Genomic DNA, 17,336 nt, shown 5'->3' with positions numbered 1-17,336 from the left:
CTTGTCCCCTTGAAGAGCAGTTATGCGACAGGTAGACAGAGGAAAAGGGAGGTTTGAGGGGGAGGATACCAAGTCTTCGTTCAATGTCCTTAAAACCCAGATTTATCTTTTCCCAATGTTTAGGTATGCGATTTCAGATTGTAGAACTCTCTGATGGTGTATGATGGTTGTAAGAACATTAATTTATCTTGACAATGAAATGCGATATAGATTCAAACAGGCACAGGACGAAAGGAGTAGTGAGGTGTTGAGGTAACTTTTTTTTATGGTAGATGCCAGGGAGAGGCGTAAGAGGAACGGTAGGCCAAATGCCAGCCAGCCAGCCTCATGAAAATGGGGAGGATTCAGGACTGACGATTAGGAGAGAACCTCAAGCTCCAGGGGTCGCTAATCTGGGAATCTATATTTCCAGGGTGTCAGATGGTCTTTCTTTAAATTGATCTGATGAGTGTGCGTGGTGGTCGCGCTGCTTATGTTTTGGAGGGACAAGACAAGCTCGAGCGAGACAAGTACATGTAGGAGTTCTAGGTTTGTTTCTTGGAAGTGGTGTGTGCACATGTGCCAACCCGGAATTTGATGTTGGTGTGTGTGTGTTATGCTGTAGCAGTGAGAGTAGGTATCAATATATATCAAAGGAGCTTTGGATTGGAAATGAAGGGATTGAAAGAGAGTCAGAATCGGATGATGTTTTGTTATTCAATTTCCCCCCTACATTGATTGATATTAAAAAAACAAATACTGAAACTTCGTATCTTTGTATTATCATGTCTTTTCTATGCCTACCAACCTGGTAGGCTCTCTATCTATCGGATGGATCCTTATCCCTTTCTTATGCTTATGGGAATCTCCAGCTTCTAATTATGAGGTATAATCTGGTCTACAATCTAAAACGTTTATAAAACAGAACGGAGCACCTACCGAGTACGGGTATCAATATATCAATATATCAATGTAAAGTGAAGTGTGAAGATGGTTCTGCCGCGATAAACACCTTTATCATTACTATATGCCCAGGTAGGTAGGTATTCACCAGATAGAACTCTGTAGTGTCCAGGTCCCGAGCACGTGCATCTAACATTGCCTTTCGAGGTACATACAGTACTAGTTAGTAAGAAGGGAGATAGTGATGCCTGAAAATCATCCATTAGGCATTCATACTAGTGGCACATACGCTTGATGCCGCAATTGGCTGTATCCATTGACCTCCCAAGCACCTACCTACTCCATAAGGTTCATTCATTGTACCGCCATTCATCTATATACGAACTTCAACCACCTAATAATACTACCTACTGAAACAATCAATCATTTCCCTCTCGTCTCCCAAAGACAAAAACTATCAACGGAGAACAATGGTTTGATCGCAGAGACTCATCCCATTATATGATCAATTTACATGTCATCCAAGTATGCTGGTTGCTCATACGAGGGGAAAGTACTACCTACTACCATCACCGTGAACGATTCTATATACAATCCACCTACTCAGATTCCAACACCGTAACGCAATGACAGCCCACGTTCCTCCTCCTGATCCCCAACTCGATGACATGGTATCACAATCCGATGAATCTTCCCCTTCGTGTCCAAAGACTTCCGCCGCTGCACAATCATTTGATAGTTCCTTGTTACCTGACATTATTGCTTCCGGTAGTGCAATGGCTACACCAACATCCCCCGGAAAGGCTGACGAGGCTATGGTCGATGCGAGGACTACCATTGCCAGCCTACTACCAAAGGATAAAGAACAAGAATGGTCTGCTGTGGTGGAGAAGAGGAACGGCCCTCTTCGATTATTGGATCTGCCCATGGATGTTCTCAAAGAAATTGTGAAGGAGGTAGACTATTGATTCACCTTTCAGCCACCTTGTTCAAAGCTGATGGAATATTTAGGTTACTCATACCAATGACTTAACATCTCTTGCCCTCACCCATTCTGCTCTGCATAATTTGGCAATACCCTATATATATTCGCGATTTGATATCGTCTGGCCCGATGCTCATGCTACGTCTGACCCGAGGACCGGAGTCGATGCGCTTACATATGGACTTTCTACTCTCTGCATGGGCAATGCCTTCACGAATCCAAATCCAGCGCAATCTTTTGTTTGTAAGCATTGCGGGACAGATAATTCCATAGAATGCAGCCATGAGGCCAAATCAGAGCCCTCTAGCATCCCTAGGCGTGTCGGTAATGAATATCCACAGTTTACCAGAAAGTTTTCCCTTGGAAACGGACCTACCGACTGGGTACAGGAATACCTGATAACTAAAGAAAGTGGCAAGATGTTAGGCACGCTTGTTGCGTTGGCCGTGGCTAGAATGATAAATCTGGAAACATTTGTTTGGGATATGCCAACAGGGGTGTTGAGAGACGTTTGGCTTGCTCTATCCTCATTACAATACAAGAGTCCAAAGCAAGAATGTCGGCTAGAACGTGTCTGGGTCAGGTGGCATGATAATGCCGAAGCCATTCATATGTCTACAACGCAAACCCCAGGCTCGCCATCCATTACTACGAACCAAATGTTGGCTGGGAAGACAATGACTTCGATAGGCTGGTTATTACCATCCGGTTCTTCAATGATTCCGTCACCTCCCGTGCAAACCATGGCGTATTCACAAAGCCGTGTCGAGTATCCTACACTTAGCGTACTTCCTCCATTACAGAGCTTGTCTGTGTTGGACATTGACGAACTGGATTATCTAGACGAGATGAGTGTCTTGATAGAGCGTTCAAAGGATAAACTTCGGGAACTTCGTGTCGGTATCTCTGCGAAGGCCACCCACCGCGATTTTGCTCTTCCATGGGACGGGCCTGAGCTCCAACAAGTTGATCACGAAGCGAAGTGGCCCGGTGCCAGTAAGATTGGCGAGCGAAGATTGGGTGGGGTACTAGGCACCATTCTGGGTCGCATCTTCGATATCCGGAACAAACGAAAGATAAAAAGTGAGAAGACAAAGGGTCCAAAACTTGGTTCTTTCATGGCAAATAGCCAGGTGCAAACCCAACAAAGTAGCATCGACGCTGCGGAAAATGTACTCCCCGAAATAGCCGGGAATGATTATATGGAGCCAAGCTGGAGCGACAAAGATATTCCAATAGCGTCAGGTGGACTGAATCCAGAGGGTGTAGAATTCAATATCGAAGCAGAGCTCATTCCAGAAATTGTTGATCCAGGCCATGAAAATTTACTGTCGAGCACTCTATTATCGCCTCACTCTGACATGGATTCGCTTACTGCGCTGATATCCGAACATCAATTTGCATCGGATAACGATACTACAGTCAATGACATACTACAACCACCTGTGCCTTCCGATATTCCTGCAGAACCTCCTTTGCGACGTTCCCAATCATCCAATAGAAAACAAGCACATTTTTCGGAAATTTTCCCAGCTGGTAGAGACAGACTTGAGGGTAAACTCCGTCTACAGACATTGGAATTGGAGAGAGTTCCTCTATCTGTTTATGTACTGCATAGAGCTTTCGATTGGTCAGTTCTGACCAATTTGACTATTCTCGACTGTCCACACCACGATAAGCTTTGGTCTATACTCAAAAAGCATTTCGCGCCTTCGCCATTAGGCAATCATACATCGACAAAGCAAAGCACACCAATGCTATATCATCTAAATCTTAAAAAGATTCATACTGACGCAGCATCTCCTTCGCTAATATCATTTTTGAAAGAAACATTGGCGCCAAATACTTTGGAAACACTATTCATGCAAGATAGAAAACGAGCACCAAACTCGTTGGTGACAATCGTAAGCTCAATATACGTGTGATTATTTAGTAGAGTGCTGACGCGAACTTAGGAATCCATTTATCGGGGGCCACTCAAGAGACATCGTGCTAGTCTTAAAAAGCTCTTATTGGATAGCTCCGAAAGACCTCCAAGGAATGTGAATAGTTCAGTCGAATCCTCCAAATGGAAAGCCTGGATGCCCAACCGTGATGTCTTGAATTTCATCATTAGTGGCCGTATGAGCAATCTCCGCGAATTAAGTATTGCAATTGACTATAAAGACTGGGTAAGTGTTCCGAGAATAGCCCTTTGACGTACATTTCGAACCTCGTCAATATGAAATCACTGCATCGTTATTGCAATATCTAATAATGGCTAGCACCACTTTCTTCAACGCCTCCCTCAAGTACCCCATCTTCGCTCTCTCAGTGTTCCTTTCATCGCCGACCACATCACACCCGCATTCGATCCCAAAGAACTCGCTCACCAGATTCTCGACGTGATATTCCTCCGCCCAGAAGTCGAGCTTTGCTACGTAGGCATATCACATAAATGTTTCGAGATACTCGAAAATCGCCCCCATGAGGAACCATTACTTTCTTCACATGATCCCCACACATCAGCTGCAAATGGCGGACCTGTAACCGATGATGAAGAGGAGGAGGATGACGATGGGAGTGAGGATGATGATGATGATGATGAAGGGGATGAAGAGGAAGACGATAATGGGACGGCTATTGCTCCTATTGATCCAGATGAAACAGAGGATGAGTTATCGGATGGTGATGAACATGACGACGGTGAGAGCGACGAAGACAGCTGGGATGGGGCGAGTGATTGTGGTGGTAAGGGGAGGGTGAGGCTGAGGTTAAGAGAAATTTTATTTTATGATGATAAAGTTGCTATATTTAAAGCAAGGCATGGTAGACTTTAAAGGCGTGCGCGGGTTGCGAGGAGTATCATATAATAACTCAGGAGAGTATGAAAATAGGGATAGGATAGGTCTTTTCATGGGGTTTTATGGGGCAATAGGGAACGTTGATACGATATAATACGGAGAGGCGAACACTTGATACACGTTTCTCTTTTTCCTTTGTATGGGAGGACATCACTTCAAAAGCTAAAGTGCAAGGAATTATAGGATGGGAAGGATGGATGCTTTTTGCGCGGAGTATATTATGTGAACCGGCATGCATGGTTGCATGGAGGGATGGCTATTCACTCAATTATATCAGGAGATACCGGACAACTCGACGAATCCAGGGATGGTAGGGCGAATGAAATATATTTTGTATTTTGAAATTCTTTTTGCTTTGAAAACATAGCGAAGGGCGATGCTTGAGCTTTGGCGAAAAACATCTATACTCTTGACGCGGCGTGAAATGAATATCATTGTTTTTGGAGAAGTGGAAGAAAGACATGTGTTCACATCGACTTCGATCTTTGTTTTGAACGACATTCCAATTTGGAGGCAGATCACGTTGGTGGGCTAGCTGCATAGTAAGAAAGATATCAAAGTTAATATTTTTCTTTGGTATATTTCTACTTTTTCTTCCGTCAATATTTCCTGTCAAACCTGCTGGTATATACTTTCCCTGCCGAAAACTCAAACACATCATACTAAAAACTAAAAAGAAAAGACCAGTCCAAGAAAAAAGGTAAAGAAAGAAGCCCATCTCATCTCCCTCCAACCTGTCCCTTCGGAATAGGTTTCACCCACGACACTGCTACATTAACCGCAATCGTAAAAACGCCAATAATCCAAAAACACTTCGCATAATCCTTCCCCTCGTAGCGGAAGATAATCGCAAATACAATTCCTCCCAAATTTCCACACGCGCCGACGACGCCACTAATGATTCCATTGGCGAATGGATGGATGTGGGGCACGAGCGAAAAATTCGCCCCGTTGCCTGCTTCGAGGAAAAGTCCCATGCCTGCTACGAGTCCAAACATCGTGGAGTGGCTATGTGAATCCGTGAGTCCGATGGCGATCAAAAAGGCGCCGGTGAAAATGGCAAGAGTGTGCAGCCAAATTTTCTTCGCCCATACGTTTCCTGTTTTGCGGTAGAGCAGATCGGAGAGGATGCCGCCGAGAGGACGGAACGCAATGTTGAGGAGACCGAACATGGCGGCCCAGCGACCGGTTCCGGCTTCGCCTAGCTTGGGGAAATTTTTGAGATAGTAGGAGCCGAGGATGGAGTTGATGGCGAGCTCGGCGCCGAAGGAACAGAAGTAGCAGGCGGCGACGAGGAGGGTTTGTGGAGTGAGGATTACGTTGAGGGCTTCTTTGAAAGAGGGCTTTTGGATTACTTCGCCGCGGGCGATGGTGAGCATTTCTTGGGGAGGAAGGGGAGCTTCGTGGTTGTAGGGTTCTGCAGTGCTGTACTTGGCGGATGCGATTTGGGCTTCTTCTTCGAGACGTTTTTCGTTGCCGAATGTAGAGTTGGAGGATGAGACGGGATCGGTGGGCGAATGGATAGTATCAGGCTTGCGGTCAGTGATTGAGCCGGGTACGGATACTATATTTTCTGAGGGGCTGTGGATGCCGTGGGCTCGGAGGTTTTGTTGGACGGCGAGGTGTCTGTCTGACCATTTGCCAGTTGGGGTGTTAGGGCAGAGGATGAGCATCGATATGGCCGTTATGGTTATGAGAATGAAGGGGACGATGAAGGATACTCTCCAAGCGACGTGGGCACTGAGTCCTTGGTTTAGTATCAGAGAGTCGACAATGGCTGGCATGACGAAATAAGTTATTCCTCCTCCACTGTGTGGGCAGATGTTAGTATGCGATAGTTGCTAAGTAAGATACTTTATATGTCAAGGTAGTCACTTACGAATTCCCCCAACCACCAGTCAAGGAGTTGGCTGTACCAACAATGTTCTTGTCGAAAAACCCAGTGGACCATACTTGACATGGAACAAATGAGCCACCGAGTATACCGACAAAGAATCGAAGGACCATAAGACCGGTTGCAGACGTCACGGTGCCGGCAAGAGCAGTTGGAATAGCTCCAAGTAGTAAGCATCCTGCAAACGTAACTTTGGGGCCGAAATGATCACAACATGGTCCTGCGACTAATCGGACGAGGAGTCTGTAGGGGGAGTGTTAGTATTCTGAATAGATGCTGTACATGCAGTTCATTATACATACGTCGCTACAAGAGCAATAATATTGGAATTTGCAATCTCATTCTGAGTGAGATGAAGATCTTTCTTGATCGTGAGAGATAGCTAGGACAGGTCAGAAAGCGAAGAGCAACAAGCAACAGGATTAGATCATACCAATGGAGGAAAGGCATACCTGATACAAGCATTAGTATGATGTGAGGTCAATAAATAAAGGGGGAGTTGGATGACTAACCAGGACCAAAAGGCAATCAAGAAGCCCCACCAAGAAAAGAAGAACACTCTGCCGTATTTGTTGAAAGGATTAAGGACGGGAATTGATCGGGCTTTCCCATTGACTGGGTTAATCTCTGGCGCTTGCCAGAGTGTTTGGATTTTGAACATGGCACCGCTGGTATGAAATCCGAGATGAGAAAAGGCTGGTCAATTGAGACTCGCGCTGTCTAGATTGTTTCTGAACACGACTGATTTTTGAATTTTCAACTCTAGTAAATACAGATTGTTATAAATTGCTGATCATCTGAATACGGAAATCGAGCGTATATATAAATTATGAAATGATATAGCCTGAGATGATAGATAAGTGACGCTCGCCCACTGGTAGTTGAAGCATCTCCGGCAGAGCAATCTTTGGTTGAATCTATAGGGCGAGTTAATCATGCCATGGATTGCTTCCTTGCGCAGATCACAGGTCGACCAGAAGTTTGGCGCGGGTACGGAACGCCTCGTCTGTGCTTGAGAGATAAGCTGCGTGGCGGGTGCTGTATAGGTGAACCGAATCTAGGACACTACACTACAGCTTGGGAGTTTGGGCGCCAATATCTGGTGGCGGTCAAATTATCGAGATGTGTATCTTGAGGCTGGGAATTCAGAGATCTCCGGGGTGGTGGTCTGGAATGGGAGATCTATTTTTGCGAGGTCGGGTTCGGGGTCGAGAACATACTTGGGGTTTGTTTATACACGGTTGATATGATTGAATATGCAATACTGTAACAAGAGATTCTCTCACGGGTAAACCGTGAGATATTGAGGTACAATATTGGGAACTCCTTAGCTCAAACTTGGATTGGGGATTATTCCCAACATTGATGTAAATCTATAGCTGAAAGCAATACTCGAGAAAGCAATACCGTGAAATAGATGGCATCTTTGCATCCCTACTGCCAAACATGGTGTTTTTGCTTCCCCGAGTATGTATCCTAGTGCCCTGGGGTTATCTTGATAGAGGGTAATCACAGGCACCGTCATAGATGAAGTATCGCACCCCTGATTTGAATATGTATGGACACTCATTAAGAGAAAGTCGGCGCAAGCAAACCTTAAATTCAGCATAGCCAATAACGCTGGCTACAATCTAACCAGTCGGTGTCATCACCAACCAAAGACTGGTTGGAGGCTGCTCTCCAGGTCCTTCAGGGTAGAGAACAGCATGAATGAGGAAGTCGTGTCGTCACGTCGTCGCTTCTTATCTTTGACGAGGCTTAGCGAAGCCGAGAACGGGAATAGACCCACCTTGTAGATAAGGATTGTGGGGGGAAATTTCGAGATTAAAAGGAAAAACGAAATGGAGGAGATTGTCGATTCTGCTCCGGTGATATATATGTATCTTCCTTCTCCGCGGCCATTCGTCTGGAATTTCTCGCTGTCACATTTTTCTATTTCGATGTACGGCTGAGAAATACCTTCTTAGCTACCTAGTGTTTCGTGCGAGTCCCCGTTCCCGTTCGCTAGTAACCATACACACTACCTACTCGAGTAGAAAAGATGTGTTTATCAGACTAGGTATGGAAAATTGGTGGCAACAATAGATTATAGCATATTCAATAATTGTTTCTCGAGAGACATTATTGTAGAGTTATGTATGGGTTCAATTATCATTCTTCAATCAAGTCCTGGCCGCGGAGATGATCATTTCGTTGTCGTGATATCTATCCCCAGGATCCATCGTCTTTATAGTAGGTTTCATATCATATCTGTAGGTAGATAAGTAGATAAGTCCCCCACGGTAGTGTTATCTTTCATATCTTTGATATCTCTGATATGCCTTCTGGCAATACACCAATCAATCATCGTCCTTCGTGTTGCTCTGCCGTCTTATAACAAACCTTTTGTTGGACGCCAGGTACAAGCGGGTTTTCAACAATATAATTATACTCTGTTTAGCCTCTGAGAAGCAAAAGCTTAACTCACGAGCTGGTAATGCTCTCAGCTTGATAAGAGCTTCTGATGAGTAAGAAACATGATGAAACCTAGATAGAATAATTTATTACGGCAATTCGCACAAAAGCCTGTGGTTCGTTAATTAGGTATGAAACGAGTGTATTTGTTAACGTTCGTCTCGCTAGGAGCCTTCTGTTCCATTGCATCTCCTCCAGCTATTCTAGACATTGCATTGCATCTCTGTACGACAAATTAGATCACTGAGATGCGAGAGAAGTGTACTCGAAAATAGTGATCAATTAGATCTGACTTTGGTGTGAGGCCTAAGATTCGGCAAAAAAAACAGGCACGCCACCTCGTTCCTTCATTGTTTGACCCGATATGATTATACGGTCTCTCGCCTGCTTGTTTTTCTCGCAACCTGTTCTCGGTGTCCAAGAAGCGAATTCGAAGCTTTTCAAACTCTGCTTGCTCTTTATGCCAGTTGGGTTTCTGACTTTGTGATTCGCACAAAGATAGTGTCCGCGAAGACACAGTCATGATAAATTGAGAGTGTCGAGCTTTTCAAAAGGTCTTCTTGTCGATCCATGATACTGCGCAAAGCTTTCTTGCTTCGATTCGATTAATGGGAAGTCAACTGTCAAAACTAAGTTTTGGTTAGATTCAGAGTACTTAAATAGGAGATCGCATATCTGTCTCCATTTAATCTCATCACTTTAAAATACTAGCCGATGTTTCTTCTCAGATTGGATTATAAATGTTGTTTCGGTTTATCTTTTTGCTCTTTTGTACACCCTTGTTCTCCTCTTGCGCGTCCTGCTCCTGGCGGTCGAGGGGTAAACGAGTCAGTTTTGTACTGTTGATAATCATTCGACCTATCTTCATAACTCAGCGGGCAAGAAGAATAGAGTGAGTTGGTCTAAGAAGGGAGAGGTAACAACAAATAATTGGTATATTAGATGCTGCGATGTTTCTGTAATTCTGACTCAACTTTCATCAGATTGATTGATGTAAACCCTCCGTATATTATTTCAGCCTTTATCATTTCGGTCTTGATCAAATTGGAAACTATAGCATTTCTAAATACTAAAGGCAATTGAGCAAGTGCTTTTCGGCATTTTGAAGATTGTCCCCATGTGCCTTCCATGCCATTTCCTTTTCGTTGATATCTTTTTTTATTCAAAAAAAAAGACCTCCCACTATTCCTTTATATCCGCCTTCAGAAATTAACACTTGTTATTACTCTTCAGAGACATTTGCGATAGTCCTCTCCTTCCTGAAAGCCAAGACATGTTAGGAGGGAATACTAGAACACTAGTTTAAAATGCGAGCGGAATAGAAAAGATGGGAAAATTCTTGTCAATGTTTGATGGGAGAGAAAGGTTTTCTTTTAGTTATCTGTCAGAATTAACTGTTTTTGCTGATCATTTGACAAGTTGGGAATGCGGAGGCTGAGAAGAGGGGTGTGACTTGTCAATGTTGTTTCAAAGTTGGAGCAGCACACCAAGGACAGTTCAAGCCACGCCATCACTTGAGTATCTCATGGCACGCTTTGACTATTCCGAGGCTCCTCATAGAATGGGCCCATATCAAAATTATGCTTTATCTGATATGAAGTCAAATGACTCGCTTCCAGCCACGCTTTCTATGTGTGATTCAACTCATAAAATGGCTCTCTAGATCTGAAGTACTTCAAATTCTGGATATATACCGCATGGAATTGTGAAAGCTGATGACTATGGTGCAATAAACCGGTATCAATCAAACTGTATTAGAGTCCCAGCACAGCAGGCGCATTACTCTTGCGTGAACTTTCCAAAACATTAAAACTGACTCCTTGAGCCGATTTTTGTGGGTTCATAAATGGCTATGTACCGCTGCTTTGATGAACTCTGTTCAGAGCCCTGATTGCTTATGATGGTGTGTACCATTGAGAACTCAGAACTCAGAAGATAATCGTCTTGATGTACCTGCGCCTCTGGTGCTTTTGAACTCTGCACGGAAGAACAGCAGACATACAGGTCGTCGAATCAGATGAGGACGAAACAAGATGAAAATTCATACTAGGGAAGGGAACGAAAAAAATCAAAATGGAAGAGGATAAGTGCGCATGGTCTACTAGAAAAAGGGGAAGGGGGTTCCGTAAGAAGTCAAGCCTCTGCAAGTCATATATCAATTGGCTCTGATAATTGTCCCACAAAGCAGCATATCTTCTGTCTTATACATAGAAGTCTTGCAGAGAGCTGTTAGCTCGGACTGGTTAGGTGTTCAGAAGAAATGAATCAGAGTATTGAGGATAGGAGCATAAGCAAGCATCATGGAGTTTATTCAATTTACATTTTGAATTTAGCTAGAATTTTGAACTCCAAGAAGTAAGATTAGATCTTTCACCGCATATTCCGAACTAGTCGAATACTAGAAGCGGTCACATTCGCGATGATGCGCCAATACTTTTCGCTTTCGTTCCGACGCTGAAGCAAGTTGTAGACTGCATGTTCCGACTTCCCCTAGGGAAATACGCTGTCTGATACTCCGGGACGAACACATTTGACGAAATTATCAGATGCGACGCAATCAAGAGAGATGTACGTGAAGAATGTCGGCGAGCCCGAGTACAAAATACAAATCGAGTATTGACATGCAGAAAAATGGACCGAATGGGAACTTCACCGTCATGCCATGCAGGATGTAGTCAATCGTCTCAAGAATCAGGACTTCCAAGGTTTGAGACGTTGCACATGCATTGCAACATTATCCAGCATTCATTAATGCACTAGTTGCGGCACAATAGATCCGCACCTTTATCTATCGGTGTTCTATTTGCCCCTCAGTACGCATTTCCAAAAGTCCAGGGGGTCGTTAGTACACCTAGTCGTCGTGAGTTGAAGGGGATTCTCACGATGAACGACAGGTTTCTAAGACCGGGTAAAGTCCCTCAGAGTAGTCTTATTTTAATTGGGTTTTATAGGTTAGCTCTGACAAATCAAATATGGGTCTCGTAATTAGCCATTTCTATCTATTGGTTCGGGTTTCATAAGATATAATCTCCATCTAAAATGCGGGACAAAATATAGAATTTCTAGAACTGATCGCGTCGAAACCTTGTCAATATGCCTTGTAACTGTTACCTTATCACCTTGTCAACATTCTCAACTTGTTTTGGACTCAATATCACAACGGAGTATTCATAGGTACGTGATCTCATGTATTACTGACACGTTATTTTTGTATCAGCAGGTTCCTATTTCATCCAGGGAAGAGAGGCAAACCCATGCAACTCGAGGCTGAAGGATTACATTGTACGGTGCCATCCCATTTACGGCAATCCAGAAACAGAAAAAGCCAAGTGTAGATGGAGAAATCAAATTGTGAGATCTGAACAGATATACGAAGAGAATCATTTTGGCGTAAGATGGGAATTCTAATACACGCATTCTCATACACAGTACAAAGTTTGCTTAAGTTTGCTGACATACCTACCATTTCATTTCATCTCATCTCACCGCAGAACCGGATTTGATTATAAGGGTCGACTCCATATAAAATGAAGGACACATGGTTGTAGTACAGCACGTCGGATCTTACACACTCGGCCGGTACAGTTCAATATTAATGAATATTCAGCTTTTATCTGAAAGTTGACCTCGGTCACTCAGTGATATCAGTTGCTTTAGCGTAAAAGATGGAGTCAATTGTCCAAGTGGCCTTCTTTACTCCCAAAATATCCCCCAAATGAGAATCGTGACAATAATCTGGCAACCTAGTCGAATTATTTGTCCTTTTCTCCTCTTGTCGCACAGCATATTCTGCACACTTGTTACCTTCAACCTGTCATCGTATTCCGAAAAATAGGATATGAAACACCATCTTTCTCAATCTCTTAAGCAAACCATCTTACTCGTTGATAGTTCAAACTACATACAATCCATCGCTCCGCACTTGCATATCCGTCAAGATTCGGATGCACTACAGTACAAAGAGAACATGAGATTTTAATCCCTTCTCCCCTTCCCTCTTTGCATCTGCATAACTTTCTCCACGTTGTGCTGCAACCTCAATCTGCAATGCAACACAGTAAGACAAACGAGCCAACCAAGACTTACCGGCCCCCAATCCCAGATCAGCACATGTACTTGGCCCTTCCCTTTTGGCCTTCTCTGTATGGTTTCCCTCGGCAAGGAAGACACCTTGTACGCATGGCAAACCGGGATCCTCGCAACTCCCCTGGCCTCCCAAAATCTCACCGTGGCCACATCAAGCCAGGACTGCTAGAGGAAACGCTGCAGGAATTCCACATGCCATGCCTGTTTAATATGCAGACGCATGGGTGCGCGCATGATGTATGTATATGCAGCATTTAATTTGGTGTAGCGCATGTGAGCAAATTGAACGTCGTTCTCTACGCCGCCCAGCCTGCCCTTCTGCGTTTCAGGAGTATGTAAAACGTGCTGTATCTGATGCTGCACCCACCTGATCTGAAGTGCCTAGGAGATGCAGAGGCGTTGTTACGAGCAGAACTCGCCCAGCTGTCTGTTGCTATTTGTGACGGGGCTGTGTGATGATTTGGGGAAATTATGTACACGATGGAAACACATTTTCTTGAAACAGCAACGATAACAAATGCGACGGACAATTAATGAACTTCTCGTCCATCTGGAATTACCAAGCCCAATTTGATGTGAGTGAAATCTGATTATTCAAGCTGTGTAGGTATTACACACAAACAAACCACACTGCATATTAGTCAGAGGCGTAATGTTCTGGTGTGTGTAGTGTCGCACATCAAACCAAGGGGCCATCTTTTCTCATTCTTACCTCCCCCCAACCCCCAACCGAAACCAATGAAAGCCGTCGTGTCTCCCCCCAAGAACTGTAAAGTAAGAATTTAACAATCACAAAGGACACACCGACTGATCATCCAGCTTACAATATAATAACTATAGCATTGCCAAAGAAAACGCCTCGTCGCCACAGGCTGCAATCAGAGTCAACTCCCCTTTCCACAACCTGTCTACCGCACGTTTTGGACCCCGAGTAGTACTCACGAACCTGACTCGTCACTGCTAACTTGACGCCTTCTTACATTTCCGCTCGACTTCGACTGCAAGAGTCATCTCCAGCATTCATTATCTCGTCACTTGTTTCTTACCCTCCTCTCCAATTGTCTCCTTGATTCGTGGGTTCGTGAGCTAGAGTCGATTGATAGAAAGTCCGGCAATAATCATTTAATCAATCAGTCAATGCCTTCTCCATGTATAAGTCGAACAATCAGCCCGAGCGAGATATTAAGTAAAGGAGACTAGGTAAGCATGAAAATTGAATTTGTATTCCACATTTCCATAACTCGGTATTAGTACATACAAATACACCAAAAACATTGCCCATTCAGTCTTAATAATTTGATATCTTGATTCTTTTTCTTGATTTCAAATTCATAATACATTTAATCCATATACACAATGTATACCTAGTATAATGATCCCATGATTGATTCCAAACAAAACGATTGACAATGCCTCTTTAATAGCTTTTAAGGAAAAGTTGGGGGTATAACATTGCAGATTGCAGTTGACAACAAGACCAGACCAGAAAAGGCAGTACAAAGTAAAAAACAAACAAACAAAAAATGATTTTTTATCGCTCTCCAAAAAAAAAAAAAAGACTCGCTATAGCCAGATAAATAAAAGTGCCTGAACGAGTGTGGAGAAATGAAGTAGATGACCATATACACAAAAACCGAAAAATAACTTTCTCCAGCCAAAACAAAAAACCTAACCAAACCCCCAATAAATAGATGCGACGAGTGGCAGCTCCAATTTTAACTCCTTTCTTATTCCAAAGACTTGAATACGATAATGGTGATGAGTGTGACGATGAAATTGTGAGATGACCCTGTACCCGATATTCTTACAATTCATTCATTCTTTCTCATAGCCCATTTGTCTCGTCTCATCTCGTCTTACCTCGTACGGTCGCATATAATGTCCAATTCATGTACATGATGAAAAAGAGCAGCCCCCAAATAAATCAAACCCACGCCGAGTGTTGCACAGCCCCTGAAAATGAAACGCACCGCTGCGTCGAATAGAAAGAAAAACCAGTAGAGCAATGCTAGCTTAAGAATTTCTTCTCTGCTTACATTTCTCATGTGCCATATGGCCATTTCTAGCAGTAGTTCTCGTGAACTCGGCGCCACAGTTGGGGCATGAAGATTTACTCGCTACGCCTGATTTTTCACGTTGGTGACGTAAAAGATTGGAGAAGGTACTGAATTGACGACCATTACAGCCATGGTCCCAGCACTGGGGCTTGGGTCGCGATTGCACTACGCGAACGTGATCGCGAGGCTCGAGGGGTGATGGTTGAGATATCGAGGAGAGGGGAGTCAAAGGAGAAAGTGAGTGTGTGTGTGGTACATAGATACTGCCGAGGCTAGATTGGTCGGAAGCAGATGAGAGGGAATGTGGTCTAGGACTAGGAATTGTTAATTAGATAATTCGGACTGAAAATTCATTTTTGTGGAAATTACATACGCGTATGAAGGAAGGGTGCCTTCAGGGCCCCCCATTGAGTATGGTGCTGAATACGCTGAGATTGATGTATAATCATTTGGGCCCATTGTGAAAACTGGCCCATACATATCTGAAGATGTGGTATCGGTCACAGATACTTGTGGCGAGTATGGTGCGAGGTAAGATGGACTGGGGAGGCCGTGATTAGAAGGACCTTGTGATAAGAGTGGAGTTGGAGCAAGCGAATTAGGGTTTGAATAGTGATCTGGGAGAGTTCGTGGTAACATGTCTGGTGTGGTTCTGTTTGATGCGTATGGATTGCTCAGAGATCTCTCCCTTCTTTGTCTCGTTTTCGTTTCTCTCCTTGCATGATCGCGCTGACGCTTCAGTTCCCTCTGTTCAGCCGTGAGACTTGCTCGTGGTGGACTATCTGAAATGGCTCGTGCGTATATTGGTGTTGGCTTAAGCTCGTTATATGGTGATAGTTGTCCAGGACTCATATGTGGACTCATATGTGGGCTCATATGTGGGCTCAAATCATGTTGTTGGATGAATTGTTCATTCATCTCAAATTCTGCTCTAGTTAGTCCTAATACTTTCAGAAGATCTTTGAATACATACGAGGCCAAGTGTATGATGGTCGTGCACCGGCATCAAACCGTGGGTCATAGTGCTGCATACCAAGAGTAGACATAGTTGCTGGAAGTGAATTTGAATGAGTAGGAAGTTTATATTCAAGGTGTTCAATGCCAGGAAACGTTTGCCCTGGATGGATGCGTAATTCAAGTGAGTTGCCTGATTGAGCTTCTGAATTCGTGATACGGGACCAGTCTGTGTCAACTTCACTCTTATTGAGGATCGGAAATGGTGTGTATTGCTGAGGGCCTGGTGACGATAGACCAGTGGCAGTTGAAGATTCAGATTTTTGTTGAAGGAATGTGGGCGTCGGTGAACTAATGAGCGTGGTAGCTGTTGTAGCTGAGGCTGCTGCTGCTGCTGAGTCTGATGAAGATATACCAACTTGATGGTTTGAAGAAGTGGCGGGGTCAGTCTCAATAAGAAGACCTTGAAATTGCGTTGTAGTTGATGACAGGTGACTGTCTGTTCGGGACCTGAACTGACGTGAGTCTCTGTGCTCCACATACGATGAATCCATCTGTGCAGGGGATAAGAAGGCTGTGACTAGTAATGGCGGCACATACAGATAGCTTTGAAGAGATGAGACACTCGAAATAGACTGACGTTACTTTCGGATCTGGGGAGATTATAAACTCGGCTTTGATGAGGAATAATAGACGTTGTGATGTACCTATTTTGGTTCTATTCGAGGGATTCCAGGAGGCACTTAAATCAAGGTCTTCGCCTCAAGTTATCCAAGGGGAGTAAGGCTCTAAAGTACCTAAAGCATGAAGTGGAAGGCGCTCTAGCGCTGCTCCCATCAGCATGTGATTGGTCAGATTGGGGATATGTTCAAAGGATTCTGAACCCTGTCAAACATGGTTGCCCCTCGACCTGAGAGCGACTTGTGTGAAGAGATGGGGGAAAACAAAACAGGCGCCAGAGCGACACACCCGCACTTTGGGTTCATCTGGGCACGTCAACGATTAAGAAAAATTAGCGCGACCGTAGGGCTTTCTAAGGAAAGGGACGAGGCACACCATAAAAAAGTTAAACCAGGAGCACAGGAGATTTTCCCCTCTCAATCATGGGCTACGCCGCTCATCACGGACCCCATTGAGACCATTCAAAGGGCCCATAATATGTGAGCTAGCCAGATTTAATT

At 44.1% G+C, this 17,336-nt stretch overlaps 3 protein-coding genes across 3 annotated transcripts; 1 reads left to right on the top strand and 2 right to left on the bottom strand.

Annotated features, from left to right (window-relative positions):
• Positions 1-1,508: 1,508 nt before the first annotated feature.
• On the top strand, positions 1,509-4,686 carry EAF01_006138 (uncharacterized protein; the record flags this gene model as incomplete). Its single annotated transcript, XM_038914392.1, has 4 exons — positions 1,509-1,838; positions 1,894-3,771; positions 3,823-4,038; positions 4,132-4,686. The coding sequence occupies 4 exons, from the start codon at positions 1,509-1,511 to the stop codon at positions 4,684-4,686; spliced, it is 2,979 nt and encodes a 992-aa protein (XP_038770841.1).
• A 743-nt stretch (positions 4,687-5,429) lies between these two features.
• Positions 5,430-7,265, bottom strand: EAF01_006137 (uncharacterized protein; the record flags this gene model as incomplete). The annotated part of the gene is made up of 5 exons (XM_038914391.1): positions 5,430-6,519; positions 6,590-6,847; positions 6,907-6,986; positions 7,038-7,056; positions 7,117-7,265. 5 exons carry the CDS (start codon positions 7,263-7,265, stop codon positions 5,430-5,432), a joined length of 1,596 nt encoding a protein of 531 aa, XP_038770840.1.
• A 7,892-nt stretch (positions 7,266-15,157) lies between these two features.
• EAF01_006136 (uncharacterized protein) lies at positions 15,158-16,709 on the bottom strand (the record flags this gene model as incomplete). The annotated part of the gene is made up of 3 exons (XM_038914390.1): positions 15,158-15,515; positions 15,575-16,127; positions 16,175-16,709. The coding sequence occupies 3 exons, from the start codon at positions 16,707-16,709 to the stop codon at positions 15,158-15,160; spliced, it is 1,446 nt and encodes a 481-aa protein (XP_038770839.1).
• Between the last annotated feature and the right edge of the window lie 627 nt (positions 16,710-17,336).

The sequence above is a fragment of the Botrytis porri genome, assembly GCF_014898465.1.
Source record: "Botrytis porri strain MUCL 3234 chromosome Unknown BPOR_007, whole genome shotgun sequence".
Lineage (NCBI taxonomy): Eukaryota > Fungi > Ascomycota > Leotiomycetes > Helotiales > Sclerotiniaceae > Botrytis > Botrytis porri.
The sequence above is the reverse complement of the archived record's forward strand: the minus strand, read 5'-3'. Positions and strand labels throughout refer to the sequence as shown.